Genomic DNA, 15,673 nt, shown 5'->3' with positions numbered 1-15,673 from the left:
ATCAGTATTATATTTTATATTTCCAACTTTTCTTTTGTATAAAAGATGAAACCTTGATTGCTTTTGTTTTGGCCTCTTAAAATTCCTAAAGAAATTTCAGGCTGATTTTGGAATATTATAAATGTGTGGGTCTGGGCCGGTGCCCGTTTTGAAATTCCAGCCTAAGCTATCCGGGATAAGAACGAGACGAATCATCCTACGTGAAGTTATTGTTATTTAAACATATCCTTATCTTCATCTCAAACAAATAAACAAATGGGGCAACGCATACGTCAATTTCCCCAATCTGGCCCATGCAGTCCCCTATAATATTTTTATTTTTAATTATATTAAAAAATATATAATTATAAATAAATAAATATTATAATTTATCTTTTTAGAAAGTAAATTTTTTATGTATCAAAGAGGAGAAAAATGAAAAAAAAAAAAAAAACAAAATTAACTTTTATTATATATATATATATATATATATATATATATGATTATGACATCTTCTTCTTCAAACCAAATTCCTACAACAAAATTTATAAGAGAAGGAAAATATACAAATGATTAGTATTCCTTTGAAAACTGATTAATACTCAAAAAAAATTTATATCTCTTGATGTTGAAATTTTTATTTAAAATTAATTTGTTGAATAATAAATGAATTATTTTTCTATATTTTATTCCTTTTATAGTTAAATTTTAAATTAAAGAATAATACTTTTTATTTCAAATCTTATCTAATAAAATTAATTTAAAAGTTAAAACAAAACAAAATTATTTATTTTGTAAATAATTATTTAATAAAATTAAAAAATAAATAAATAATAACTTTGTTTTTTATAAACTCAATTTTTACATAATATATTTAAATCTGGAAGTAAAAGAAACAAAAAGTAACATATAAATATTATTTACATTATAAATACAAAAATATAAAACTAAATTAATTTTATTAGTTATAATCAATTGAATTAATTTAAAGATAAAATTAAAGATAAAGAACAAAATATTTTTTAAATCAATATCTAATTTAATTTAAAATAATATTTTTAAATATAGGATGTTAACATAATTTATATTTTATAAATATTATTGTTGATAAATATCTCAATAATTACAATTATTTTTAGATATTAAATTTAGTAAATAAAATCAATTATATATATATATATATATTATTAGTTAAAATATTATTGAAAAAAAATGAAAAAATGAATTTTCTAAAATAGTCACTTAAAGAAATGATTTTTTTTTCCTTTTTAAAAAAAAAAAATTAAGAAGCCTTCTTGAAGAGAGACTATTTCGCCATAATTTTTTTTTCACCAAGAGACGATTTCTCCCTAATTAATTAAATTTTATTTTTTATTTTTTGTTTTTTATTTTTTTCAAAAATCATCTATTCAGAGACAATTTTTACCTATAAATTTTTTTAAAAGAAATTTTAAAAATTGTATTTCAAAGGAAATAATTTTGTTATATTTTTTTTAAAAGGAAATAAATTGTCTTTTGAAGAGACAATTTTAAAATAAAATAATGATTTTTATTTTTCTCTTTCCCACTTGACAAAGAGTATTTTTAGAATTAGTTTAGAAAATATTTTTTAAAACTATGTCAAAAATCCCCTTTTCACCTTGACAAACAATCCTTCTCTTGTAGCAAGGAGTGACTTAAAAAAAAAATGATATGAAGAGCTTTGACACCTCACGGATCCACTCCATGAATGCCATCATGGGCACTTGAGTGGAAAGGAATATTTATCGTGAAAAATAAGAAGAATAATAGGGATAATTAGATTAATTTTATTAATTATGTATGTAAGGAATAAAATTAAAACTATAGTTAAAAAAATAATAAATTTGAATTTTATTTGTATTTTCCTTTTTCGTTTTACCTTCTACAAATCTAATTTGATAATCCAAAATTCCCAGCCCGTTCATCCATGTCTGGGCCACACGATTCGAAGTTTCTTCAGCAAAAGCCCAATTGTATTGTAAATGAATGGGCCGGATTGGGTTTGTTTAGTTGGATCGGACGTGGATCCACAACAAATACTCGGCCCAATACGTCGGTAGCTAGTGTGTTCATGTTCCAGAGGCAGAGATTTGACGGTGAATGGTGTGATTGAAAAGATGTTACTGACAAGGTCGTGTAGGGATATCGCTCCTTGAGAGTGACAGGCGTGGACCAACAGGATGAGATTTCACCGAATCCCATGCCGCAAAGTTAAAAAAATAAGAAAAGGAGATATTAAATATGATTTATGGTAATATTTAAAATGACGGCATTTAAATTAAAGTAAAAACTTTATGATAATTAAAAAATTGAATTCTGATTCATTTTGGGTGAGATACTATCATTTTAATTTTTTTAATGCATGTTGATTTTTATTTTTTATATAGAGTTAATTATCAGAATTTATTTTAAATTAAATTTATATATATATATATATATATGAGATATTTATTACATGTCAAATCAAATATTAAAAATAATTATCCATTAATTCAATTATTAAAAATGATTATCCTAAGGAATGATAATAAATGAAATAAGGTTTAAATTTTTTTTAAAAAAATCTAGGATAAATTCGGATATTAGATTATCTCGTCCTACATAAAATTAATTTAATTTAATTTTTATTTATTTATTTTTAATAATACTAATAATAATATTTATTAATAAAATGAGTTATAAAAAATTATAATATTTTAATTATTATAAAATATATTTATTTTAATATAATTAAAACAATTAAATAATTTTATTTTTTATTTTTTTCAAAGTTAAATATGATAGATAGACTGTATGTCCATATTAAATGTTTTTTTTAATAAGGGAGAAATGATAATTATTTTAAATAAATGATACGAAACCAGGCTCATTGCATCCCTAGTAGAAATTCGTTCAAATGTCGGTTACGTCGCACCAACGTACCCAAATTACTACCGCCATAAAAACTCTTTTTAGCTGGCCATAAAAAATAGAATTTACATAAAGGGAGAAAGGGATGGGTGGCGAATGGGCAAGTAGGAAAGTGCGAGGGATGGTGTTATTTCCTGTACTAGGAGACATCATGAGCGAGCTGGCAGCTCCTGACCTCTCGGACGCTTGCGGAAACGAACCTTCCTCAGTTGTGCCTGTGCCTTTGGTGACTTTCTCGGATTTGTCATGGCCTAAAAAATCGTGCCACCCCTTCGTATACCTAGCCTCGCATCGCATTGTGCATAAAGTAAGATAATTAAATACCAAATGAGGAATTGTAAGTTAAACCGCTAAAGTGGTAGTGATTATCGGATATGAACATTGAAATAAAGAGGACTTATCTTTCAGTCTTGTTTAAAATCATATCTGACATTTTGAAAATATTTTAACAATATTTTGCAAATCATGATAGTGTGCTAGCAACGGATGAGAGAGAGACTTTCAAAAACTTTCTGCCTACAACAATGAAGATTTTTATATTAATTTAAGAAACTTTATATGCAATATTCAACACAATAGCATAATTCTCCATTTTAATAACTGATTTATAATGCCACGTGGGCCCTCAGGTCCACGTGTCTTGCCTATTCATATAGCGTTGATGTGGCTGTGAACGAAGATTAATTTTTTTGAATAATTTTTATGCTATGATTTCTTATGTGACCATAGTTTATTAGATTAATGAATGAGAAGACAAGAGAAATGAAGAGATGCCGTGTGGTATCATAATAGTGCATGATGATGGGCTATGATTTTGTGGTCAAATGGGACGTGACTACTGCGTCCTCGATCTTCTTGAGCACGGAGAGCGGGAATCTGGGACCCACCTTCCAAAGGAATAAAATATTTGGGGAATAAATTATCAAACGGTTACGTTTGTTGAGAGGGTCCTCAAAATAGAAGCCCACGTTATTAGCCCAAATATCGGTTTTACCCTCGTCTGACACGAATTGTTATTTGTTAAGGCAGGAGACGCTTAGAATCTTAGATCCTTGAACATAGACATGCTTATTGAAAGCTTTGAAAGAAAATATTGCGAGAAAAAATAGAAGTAAATAAAAAATTAGAAAAATTAAAAATAAATTTAGATATATTTTAAAAATATTTATTTATTTTCATGTAAAGAATCAATAATTTTAATACATGTATTATGATAAATCAAATATGAAAAATTTTATTTCCTAAAAACTTTTCCATTATGTTTGATTTTCAAAACTAATTAGATTTATTTTTTTCTTTTTTTAAATTTTTTTTCCTGTAGACTTTCTTTTTGTATCGTGTTTTCCTTGCATTTTCTAAAAAAATATATATTATTTTATAAAATTAGATACATATTTATCTACATAAATAATATAAAATCTAAATAGTGAGAAAAATTAGAAGAAAAATAAAATTTTAATTTAAAATTAATATTTTATTTTAAACTCATTTAACTTATTTTAACTTTTCCATATAAAAATTAAATGATTTGAAAATTCATAAGTTTCTAATTAATTTTAAGCGTGATTTTCTTTTTTCTTTTCTATTTTTTATTTTGTAATACAATCATATATGAAAAAATAATTTTTCTTAATATTTTTTTCTTTCTTTAATTTTTTTTTTGGGAAATAAAATAAAATTTTCATTTTAACAAAAAATATGTAGTTTCTTCCTCAAAATAGAATATTTTATAAATGACTTAAAATACATTCATCGATTTCTATAAATAACAATATTCAAACAAAACCAAATAGAAGTAATTGAAAAATGACTTAAAAATGTGTTTGACAATAATTTTAAAAAACGTCTTTAGTTTTTTTAATACTTAAATGATGAAAATTTTCAAGTGTTAAAAATATTATAAGCGTTTATTAAAATCACTATCAAAACAGATCTTAAAATAAATTTATAAAGAAAGTAATAATATAATTTTTCGACCTACTAATATATTATGCATTTCAACAAATATGTGTGAGAAATAATATTGATATTTTTGTTAATTTATTGTTAAATTAAACATATGAAAGTAATTTTAAAAATTATACTTAATAATCTATTTTTATTATTTTAAAGTTTTACCAAAATAATAATAATAATAATGAGACATTGGTCTCACCGTGTGTGTGTGCACATATATATCTAACCTTTCAACCGCAAAAGAAAAAAAAAAGATTTGGGATTAAAGCATTTTAAAATGCACCAAATAAAATGAAATTTGGGATAGTGAAGGAAAATTTAAGAATTTCTGCCAAAATAAATACATATTACCAATAGAAAACAATATTCAAAATATTCAATGGTTAAAAATATAAACAAAATGAAGAAAAAAATTATTTATAATAATGTTTGGTTGCCACAAAAAATCTTAAATAAAACCCCCAAAGGCAATGCTTGGTTTCCAATAAATATATTAAAAATGATAGATTAGATGTAAAATTACAAGTATAATTTAAATTATTCGATTGTTAATAGAATAGAAAAAAATATATAAAAAATCCAAAATGATGTTTGACTTCCAAAAAAATATAAAAGAAAATGAAGAAGTACGTAAGATAGATTCCATAGTAGATGTATCATTGTTGTTACAATAGTAAAACATATGAGTGCCATATTCCATAGTAAATGTGTCATTTTTGTTACAATAGTAAAATTTATTAGTGTTATAGAAGTTGTGTAGTGAGCATTGGAATATGATTTATTTAACAATAACTTGGTAATTATGCATAAAACAAGTAATGAAATAATAATTGGGGTAGGATGGGATAGGTTGAGCAATATCCTATGAACCCGATTTGGGTTTTTCAGTCATCTCGCAATTGGTATAAACTATTTATATTTGTCATAAATTTGACGTATTAGGAGTAGGAGGTGATAAATATCTGAATTTTAGAAAAAAAAAATTATCATTCTTACCTAACCCTTGACTTCTCGTGGGAAGAAGCATCGAGAAGGGAACGACATTTATGAATAACGAAAGAATATATCATGCAATAAAATAAATATTGCTTTTAAGATTTTTGTTTTTTATTATTAGATTCATTAAAGTCAATAAACTTTATCTTTAATGCTTTTATTTTATAAAATTTTGCCTCAAAGAGTCGTCAAGTTCATACAAGGACCGGTTTAATAATAAATTTATTATTTTCCTCTAAATATTATATTATTGACTCCGCTAAAATTGCCCGATAGAGTTTATATCTATAAAATACATTATCATATGGAGTTTTTTAATCAATAAAAAACTTGTTTATACCGTTTAAATTTACCCCAAACTTGATGTGTTAGAAGTAGTGGGTTAATAAAATATTGTGATTCTTATCTTACCTTTGACCTCTCATAAGAAGTATAAAAAAGATAGTGATATTTATGATTAATGACAGAATATGTCATATAATAAAATGAAAATTGTTTTTATGAATTTCTTTTTCTCTGTTATTAGATTCATCAAATCCAATAATTTTTATGATTAGTGCTTTTATTAACTTTACCTCAAGGAATTGTTGAGTTCATACGAGGACCAATTTAATAATAAATTTATTATTTTGCTCTAAATATTATATTATTGTCTATATCATTTAAATTTACACAAAATTTGACAAGAAGTAGGAGACAAATTACCCCGAATTTTGAGAAAATTTGTCATTTTTACATAACCCTTTACTTTCAATAGGAAGAAGTAACAAGAAGGTAACAACATTTATGATGAAGGGTAGAATATAGCTTCAATCAATAAATTTTTTAAAAAAACATGATTTTTTTCTTTTTGTTCTTTAATTTCTCTAAAATATAAATAATCACATTTATGTTAATATGTCTAATGAAATATTTGGAATAAGCTTATACTATTTTGATATAAACAATAAATCTATGATTAATATAATATTATTATAATAATAATTTAAATTATGTTTATGTTTTTTTTTTAATAATAAAAGCAATGTTGTACAGTTAAATAGACTTACTATTTTAGTATTTTTGACATTTTTATGTGGAAAACAAAATCTATGAATTTAATTTAATTTTCAACCCAGAGATTACGTAGCGTACGGAGGAAAACAGATGGAGTGGTAGTTTCGAAAATAACATTAAAAATGAAGGGTGGATTGGAATGAAAGAGTCCAGATCACACAAGGGCACTGGTGATGCTGATATCTTTATGGGAGTCCAGCTATGCAAACGTGGCTTAGACTCGTACAGACTCTCAGCAGAAGAAAGACAGCAAGAAAAGGAAAAGCCAAGAAAGGGAGAGAAAATGAAAGAAAATGGAACTAACGATTTCACTACCCAACTGACTTGAGTGAAGTGGAAAAACCTAAATTCTCTTACATTCCATGCGATTTTTCCAAAATTGTCTCTCACTTTCTATCTGAAAACGGTACGCTTTCTTTCTCTTTTTCATTTCTCTGTTGTTTTTATGTGAATGTCTATTTTGTGATAATTGTATGAGGTTTTGGTGTCTGTTGTTTGGATGAGTTCCGTGATGTGCGATTTTCGTAGTGAAATGGAAATCGGTGAATGAGATGACAGATCTCACGAGAGTTTTGTTAAGTGTTTGCTTGCTTCCTCTGTTTAAGAATTCAAGTTTAGGTTTGATGATGATTCTTGTAAGTGATCTGCATTGCGCGCTCAATTATTGTCTCTAAATGTACGTGGATGGGCTTTGTGCATAAGTTTATTCGATGTTGTGAACTCGTAAATGAGATCATAAAATAATGTTGAATATTCATATCAGTTAGGGCTGTTCTTTGAAGGTTTTCTATAAATATAAGTTACAAAATAATCGATTCTTTACTGTCTTGCTTTTCTGAGTACATTTGTTTGTTTGAAGTACCCTAAATCTACTACAAATATTACTGCATCTGCTCCAGGCTTTGTGTCCAGTTGTCTTACTGTATGGAGAGGATGAATAAAAATCGTTCATTATGAAGCTTAATTTTGCAAGGCTTGTTGTAGGCGTTGTTATTATCATGAGAAAAAAGTTAGGACGTACCATCAAAATTGGGCACCTCAGCAATTCAGTGTTGTAATGCAATTGAGCTTCTTTTCACTTCTACAATCTCAGTATGGAAGTGGCTAAAGTTTAGTCTTTTTGATAGCCAATAAAAGAGTATATTAGTGGCGCCTTAGATATGGCATACCGAGTTTCACACGATGTGTATAATATGAGCCAAAAGGCTAACCAAGGAATGAGAAACAAAAAACAACCTCCCACTCCACACATGCCTCCTTTATTTACGGTAGTTTGCTTGAAGCCCAACCAGTCAACAAAGCCTATTATGGACATTGATTGATGATCTATGTACACTTTAACCCATTCCAAAAAAGGAGTCATAAAGAATATTTAATTGCTTGATTTGATTGCTCAACATCTTGAAATGACCTTCTATTTCTTTCTTTCCATAGAGTCCAAAAAAGGCATAAATCAGAATATTTAATTGATGATCTATGTACACTTTAAGTTGTGTTTTGCCTTATATGCATGCTGAAAATTTGTCATAAACCCTGGAAAATAATATAGTCTTTTGGTAGCTGAAGCATAACTTCTTGTTGACTCCTATATGGTACTGGGAATCTATATGATGAAAGATAGTGTGTTATAAAATTGAAGACAAGGATGAGTATCTATGTGTTGTTCCTCAATTTGTGTCAAAGAAATGCATGTTTGAAGTTGTCTCTATCAAGTAACACACTTCAATGTCTCAAAGACACCTGTAATGGAGTAAGTGAATGATATGAATTATATAAGAAAATTGCATAGAAATCATTGCAGGTTTTTAGATTGGTCTTTTTGAGTTTGTGAACTATATATATATATATAATGTTTGAAACATTTTTTCAGATAAATTTTAAATAGTTGACCATATAAGTGGGAGATAGTGGAGAGGGGTAGTTTTCCACTTGAATTAGATTTGGTGAGAGGGGTCCTAGCTTGGTTGCTGGAGGGGGTAGAAGCTTACTCTGAAGGGAAGTTTGGAAAGTTCTTCAATATGGGAAGGCGGAAGGGGTTATAAGTTAGACTTTCATAGTGATAAGGCAGGTAGATTTGTTGCTTTGCTCTGTGTTGTCTTTGGAGGAGAAAAGGTTCTCCTTAGTTTTTCTTGAAGGAAGGGATGGTCAGGGGGATGGAAGACCCTTGCCTAAAAGATGAGGAGCATTGGTGTTGTTTCGGTGCACAGACCTATGGAGTCACCAAAGTGGTTGTCAGACAATTGGTGAAAAGTGGAGGGGGAGGAGCATCCCCAAAGGGCAGAAGTTGGTGAACAGAGGACAAAGGGAGTTAGGTGAGGTGTTTAGTTTTAGAGTGTAATTGAGGAGGTGTTGAAATATTCAAAACTTCTTAAGAAGTGCTTGGTAGGGAGATAGGGTGATTTTTCTAACCAGGTGTTGGATTTAGGCTCTTTGAAAGCATGAGCTAGGCATTCTTGGAGATTGAAAATTAATTTTCACTTGTCTTTGCTGGGGGGCTTTCTTATTTTTTTCGAGTTTGATAATGCCTTCGAAGTAGAAAGGATTTGGCTTTTGGGAAATCATTGATTTGAGGGGAAAATTTTGCAATTGGATTGGTGGAGGCTAGATGTAGTCTATTTTAGGGATGGGTTTTGTGCCAAAGAGGTTTGGGTGAGAGTGTTAGGGTTATTGTTGCATTTGTGGGGAGAAAGAGCTCTTTAAGAGGTTCAATGATGCTTGTGAAGGTTTCGTGGTAGTAGATGAGGAGATGAGGGAGAGGCATCATCTACAGTGGACTAGGAATCTTGTAGAATCCAATAGGAGGAAGGTTTTGAGTAAGTTGCATGTTGTGGATGGAGTACATGTTTTTGAAGCCTAGCTATGGTGGTAGATTCCACTATGGTTGATGATGATGGTCTCTAAGGAAAGGTGCAAAGATCCAAAGGTTAGGAATGCTGGTGAGTGTAATTCACATGTGGGTGGGAGAGTGGGAAAGGAGGAAGAGAAACAAGTAGGAGAGGTCTTAATGGTGTCACTAGAGGAGTCAAGTCTCCCTGCATACGCAACAACGATGAGTACTAGTTTTTCGGCATGATGACAACAACGATTTGTTGGTCGTCAACCATGTTGTGTAGATTCTATGCCCTCAGTGCACCTTGATGAGGTTCTTGTTGGGTTGTTAGGCACCTTGGTTCCTAAAGACAAGGAGGCGTGTGGCTCATGTTTTCAAAAGCCCTACCCATCTACAGATCTAGCTCTCCTAGTCAAAGCAAGCTTGTGTGTCACAAGCCAACTCAGTTCTTCAAGTTTTGCCAAAGGCTTTTTATTAGGCCAACCTAGAACAGTTAAGTTGAAGTCTAGGTTAGAAAAGAGCTTTGGCAAGCTGACAAAGGATGGATTAAGGGCTATTACTTTTGGCAAACTTTGAGGCGATTTTTGGTTTAAAAATTAATTTGGATAAAGGTGAGTTAATCCTAATGGGGGAGGTTTCTAATACAGAGGATTTGGCTAGGGTGGTGAGGTGCAAAGTGGACTCTTTCCTCTATTTATTTGGGCCTCCCTTTGGGAGCTTCCTTCAAGTTTGTACAAGCGTGGGATGCAATGAAGGAAAGATTTCAGAAAAGACTTGCTTTGTGGAAGAGGCAGTACTTATCATAAAGAGAAAGATTAACTTTATTAAAGAACACTTTATCTAGCCTGCCAATCTATTACATGTCTTTATTTGTAATCTCTTCTAATGTGATTCTTAGATTAGAGAAGCTCCAAAGGGACTTCCTTTGGGGGGGAGGAGAGCTCCAAAGAAGGCCTCACCTTGTGAACTGGTCAATAGTTTGTTTGGATAAGAAGGATGTGTGTCTGGGTGTTAGAAAGTTGTCTTCTTTGAATAAGGCCTTTCTTAGGAAATGGTGTTGGAGATTTGCTTCTAAGAACGGACCCCTTTGGAAATAGGTGATTATAGGGAAGTATGAAAAGAAAGAAGGGGGATGGTGTTCCAGAGCTTCAAGGGAAGGCTATGTGGTGGGCCTTTGGAAGGCTATCCAAAGTTGGTGGAAGGGATTCAACAACAGGGTTGGTTTTAGGGTGGGAAATGGCAGGAGGGTGTGGGGAGGAGCCCTTGGTTGTGGTTTTCCTAGAGTTTTTTTCAATAGCCATTGATGGGAATAGGTTGGGGAAGTTGGTTTCTAGAATCCAGGGTTCACAAGATAGATAAATGATTGAGAATTGGTAGAGGTGGAAGAGTTGCTTAGAAGGTTGCAAGGGCAAGTGATTAAAGGAGATGCTAAGGATGTTATGGTTTGGTGGTTGTCAAAGTGAGGCACCTTTATAGTTAAATCCTTTTTCTCCTCCTTAGCAAGTCGCTTTTCAAAAGGGTTCCCCACAAGCATAGTGTGGAATCCCTTGGTCCCTATGAGAGTTAGCTTTTTTTGCTTAGAAAACAGTTTGTGAAAAAATTCTAACTCTAGGTTAGCTAAAAAAGGAGGGATTGGTGTCTTTCAAGCAGATATTATTTGTGCAAGGGTGATGAGGAGTTAACAAACCGTATCTTCCTTTACTATCCTAAGGCAATCATGCTGTGACATCTTATTTTTGCTTTTTTAATATACAATGAGTAATGCTTTCCTTAATTAAGGATGCTCTCCTTAGCTGGTGGGGTGTCTTTGTTGGGAAGAAAAGAGGTCTAGAAAGCAACTCCTTTGTGCTTATTTTAAACCTTATGGAGGGAGAAAAATCAAAGAGCCTTTTAAGATTCTGAATTGACAAATCAAGCTATTTTATGCTCCTTTATATACATGTTTTTGGAGTGGATTAAGGTACATTTAGGGTCTAGCTCATTGTCTTTATTTGATTTTATAGATTGGTTGGGCTATAAGTGATGGAAGAGTGTTTTTTTTTGTGTATCCCTCATTTTTTTTTTGGCCTTGTATATATCATGTATGCTTTAGGCACTTTTAATACAATTGGTTTACCTATAAAAAAAAAATGCTTAAGAAAGTCAAGAAGAGCTTCCAACACTCTCCGTCCAATAGAGAGAAAGGCAGCAATGACGAGGTTTTCGTTGATCCCTTTTACAAGAGTGGGTTTAGGGTTCTAAGGAAAGGGTTTTGGGAGTTGATGAGGCTTTATTGGCTAAGGCAATAGGGTTTGAAGGTAGGAGTCCCTTTTCTTTAGGTAGGGCTGTTCCCTTTTTCTTCATCTGAGGTTTCAATGGTTAGGTCAATAGTTGATGGTGGTTGGACTTTGAATCAACTTGTGGTAGACGGTCGTGACTTGAAGAAGAAGTCTCATTTGAAAGAGGGGCTTCTTGGTGAGGCTTTGGGAGAAGGAAATCAACCACTTAAGTTGTTTTTCAAGGATGGTTCTCTACTAGAGTTTCCACAGAACATTGTGGAAGGCCTTTTTTGTGAGGATGTCATTGTTAGATTTGAGGAGTCATGGTCTTCCAAGTTGAAGTTAGGTTGCCGTTCGACGGGGGAGGTGCATCCTTTGGATGGTATGTAATAAGCTGATTAATTTCAATAGCTATGTGGGGATGCTAGTGATGGTTTCTGAAAAGGAGATTATCTCCCTTTTGAGGATGATGGATGCAAGGAGAGGGCATGGTGTCAAGACTTCGGGGCGGAAGAGGAAGCTAATCGCGTCTTCCTATTTTGAGAGGGAGATTCGGAAGTTGGAGTGCTCAACTAACTATAATAGGTCTCCTATGATAGTTAGGGGCAAGGGGCGGAGCAATGGGGATCAAACTCTTGTTCAGTGAGGATTTCAAGTTGAGTTGTGGGGGGCTTGAGAGTTAGCTAGGTAAAACTTGTTTTTATGATAGTTAGGGGCAAGGGGCGAAGCAATGGGGATCAAACTCTTGTTCAATGAGGATTTCAAGTTGAGTTGTGGGGGGTTTGAGAGTTAGCTAGGTAAAACTTGTTTTTCTTGGGTGTTAGGTCGTGTGCCTGGTTGGTTTTCCCATGTTGTTCTCTTTTCTGTCATTCTGCCTTTGGGTGCTTTTTGTATACTACGTGTGCACATTGTTGCACTCTTTCCCAAGGCTTTTAATATATTTTCGTATTTTACCCATCAAAAAAATAAAGTGGGATTCTCTTACTACTATAGAGGCTTCTTCTGTATTTTTACCATTATTAATTCATATTTCTTCATTTCTGATAAAAAATAAAAAATAAAAATAAAGTGGGAGAGTAATATCTGCAGAGAATGCCATAGGGTCTAAAGAATGCCCAAAAATGTTAACATTTAGATTGATGTGTTTAATATGTCTTCCCTATATGCCCCTTTAAATCCTTGATTTCTAGAAGTTGAGATTGGTTGTTGGGAAACATCTAGAAGATGTAGGTTTCCAACTTGCATAAATAGACTGGCTGAAATCCAGTTATCTTAACAAAATGATTGGTTCAAATGAGAAAAAGTTGTAGGAATAGAAATAATTCAAAGATTATTGATTTAGTATTTATCACATGAGCTACAAATTTCTGATAATCTATATATCAGTTTGATCTAAGATCTTGGAATTGGGTAGAAATGTGTCCCTGGAAGACCTGCCTCTATTTACTGCTTTTGCTGATTTTTTATTTTTATTTTTTTCTGAGATATTTGCTTATGCTTGAGCAAAGTTATATGCACACATGAAACTACTAACAACCCCCGTTTTCTAGGTGGAGTTTGTGTTTTCAGTGTTTATATTGTTGAGTGGAACCAAGGATCTTTTTTGAAGTTGCTCTCAGTTTTTACACCATATAACATTACTATTGCCACAATTAACAATGACAGAAGATCTAATTCATTATAGTGGTTCTTGTTGGATTATTATTTGCTTGGTTTTTTATTTCCTCATATTTTAGCTTTTATCTAAATTGATGGTCTTAATGGCAGATTAAAAGTTCAACACATCTGGGCTGTAATATTGATACATTTTCAGAAACTTGCTATTTTAGAACACTAAAGGAGGGACTACAGTTGAAGACGGTTTGAAGCAACTCTATGTTCTACTATTAAGTATGCTTCTACACTAAACATATTGAGTTTGAGCAGCAACCTAAAAGTTATATGCTGTTCTAGATGCATTCGTCAGATACTTTTAAATTCTGTTACTGTGACAAGTGATGCATCCCATGTTAATTTATGGGTGCCTTTGCCAGTCCATTCTGTTGGGATCTCTTTTTGTGTCTGTGCTTGCTCTCACTTCAGTGCAGTCTAGAGGTAGAAGCTCTGTGTCCGGAAACTGGTTACATGGTTACTTGGGATCTGGTTCCGAAATCCATAACTCTATTTATATTAAAAGATCAACTGATTTATCCACATCAAATGATTCATTATCTTGTGAGGACCTGGAAGGTGTTGGATCATTCAACACGACCTGTTTTCTGAATTCAAATTTGTATTTGAATTCTGATCTTTATATATATGGTACGGGAAACCTAGAGATACTCCCTCATGTTTCCATTACATGTCCTGCTGAGGGCTGTTCAATAAGTTTCAATGTATCTGGCAATATAAAAATCGGCAAATATGCTGCCATTATTGCTGGGTCAGTAGTTTTTTCTGCAGCTAATCTGACTATGGAACAATATTCTTCTGTAAATACATCATCTTTGGGTGGACCACCGCCTCCTCAGACTAGTGGTACTCCAGTTGGCTATGATGGAGCTGGTGGAGGGCATGGTGGCCGAGGTGCTTCCTGCTTGAAAAGTAATCGGACAAAATTCTGGGGTGGTGATGTTTATGCCTGGTCTACTTTGTCTGAGCCATGGAGTTATGGGAGTAAGGGTGGTGGCAACTCTGCTGAGAATCGGTTTGGGGGGGATGGTGGAGGGCGTGTCATGCTTAAGGTGAGGGACATACTATATCTAAATGGATCTGTAACTGCAGAAGGAGGGAATGGAGGACCCGGAAGGGGAGGAGGATCTGGTGGAAGTATCATGGTACATGCTCTAAAGCTGTGAGTACATGCTGCCTACTTAGACTAATCTCATACTTCTACTTTCTTTTGGCATGCGCATAGTGTGTTTAATGTGGAGATCCCTGCCCAGCAACTGAAAATAGGAACATGTGCACTTGATAATTTCAATTTCATTCTTGACTTGACCTTCTCCGACACACACACACACACACACACACACACACATATCACTCATTCACTAAAACATTGTACATAGGCAAAGTAGGTATCAAAAGTTTAAACTGATCTTGAAGAGTTCATGTTAACTTTTCCCAGCATACTTGCAAGAAGCTGTTTTAACTACATTTTTCACAGTTTTCTGTAACAATGACGACAAGAACAAAGCCTTGTATCCTTACTGATACTTAATAAGATGACAATGCATGTAAGCAAGTCTTGCACCCTGAGTGAACTCAATGAGTTTGCTGGTGAATGCTGCATGGTTGTTCAACTCCATCTTTGGCCTTTAGTTAAATCATAGGCGTATCATGTCTTCAGGTTGTGTTGAAATACGTTTTTTTATGTCCTTCCTCTTATCCTTTTACATGACTTCTGCCTGAGTTTTATCATTCACTTGATTGAACCATCTTAAATGATTTTTTCTCATTTTTGCGCACAAAAAAAAAAAAAAAAAAAGAAGAGAGAGAGACCGATTAATGTCTGTTAAAAAATGTTTGAAAATTTCATATATTTATAATGTTTATTAAGATCAACTCACAAAAACTGTTAAAAATTGAAAATTGAGTATGCTAACTAAATTTTAGTCCAATGGTCTTTAAAAGTTCATGATTTATCAATCCTGATTATAGTATCAACCTCACTCAACCCCAAATC

At 32.0% G+C, this 15,673-nt stretch overlaps 1 protein-coding gene across 1 annotated transcript in view; it reads left to right on the top strand.

The window, feature by feature from the left end:
* The first annotated feature begins 7,131 nt into the window (after window positions 1-7,131).
* LOC100254039 (uncharacterized) overlaps window positions 7,132-15,673 on the top strand; it is a 56,064-nt gene continuing 47,522 nt past the window's right edge. The window contains exons 1-2 of the mRNA XM_010665774.3: window positions 7,132-7,324; window positions 13,774-14,839. Of these exons, the coding sequence (XP_010664076.1) occupies window positions 14,004-14,839 (836 nt within the window). The 5' untranslated portion in view covers window positions 7,132-7,324; window positions 13,774-14,003. The remainder of the gene's footprint in view (window positions 7,325-13,773; window positions 14,840-15,673) is intronic.

The sequence above is a fragment of the Vitis vinifera genome, chromosome 2, assembly GCF_030704535.1.
Source record: "Vitis vinifera cultivar Pinot Noir 40024 chromosome 2, ASM3070453v1".
NCBI lineage: Eukaryota > Viridiplantae > Streptophyta > Magnoliopsida > Vitales > Vitaceae > Vitis > Vitis vinifera.
This window is presented reverse-complemented; position numbering and strand designations above follow the sequence as displayed.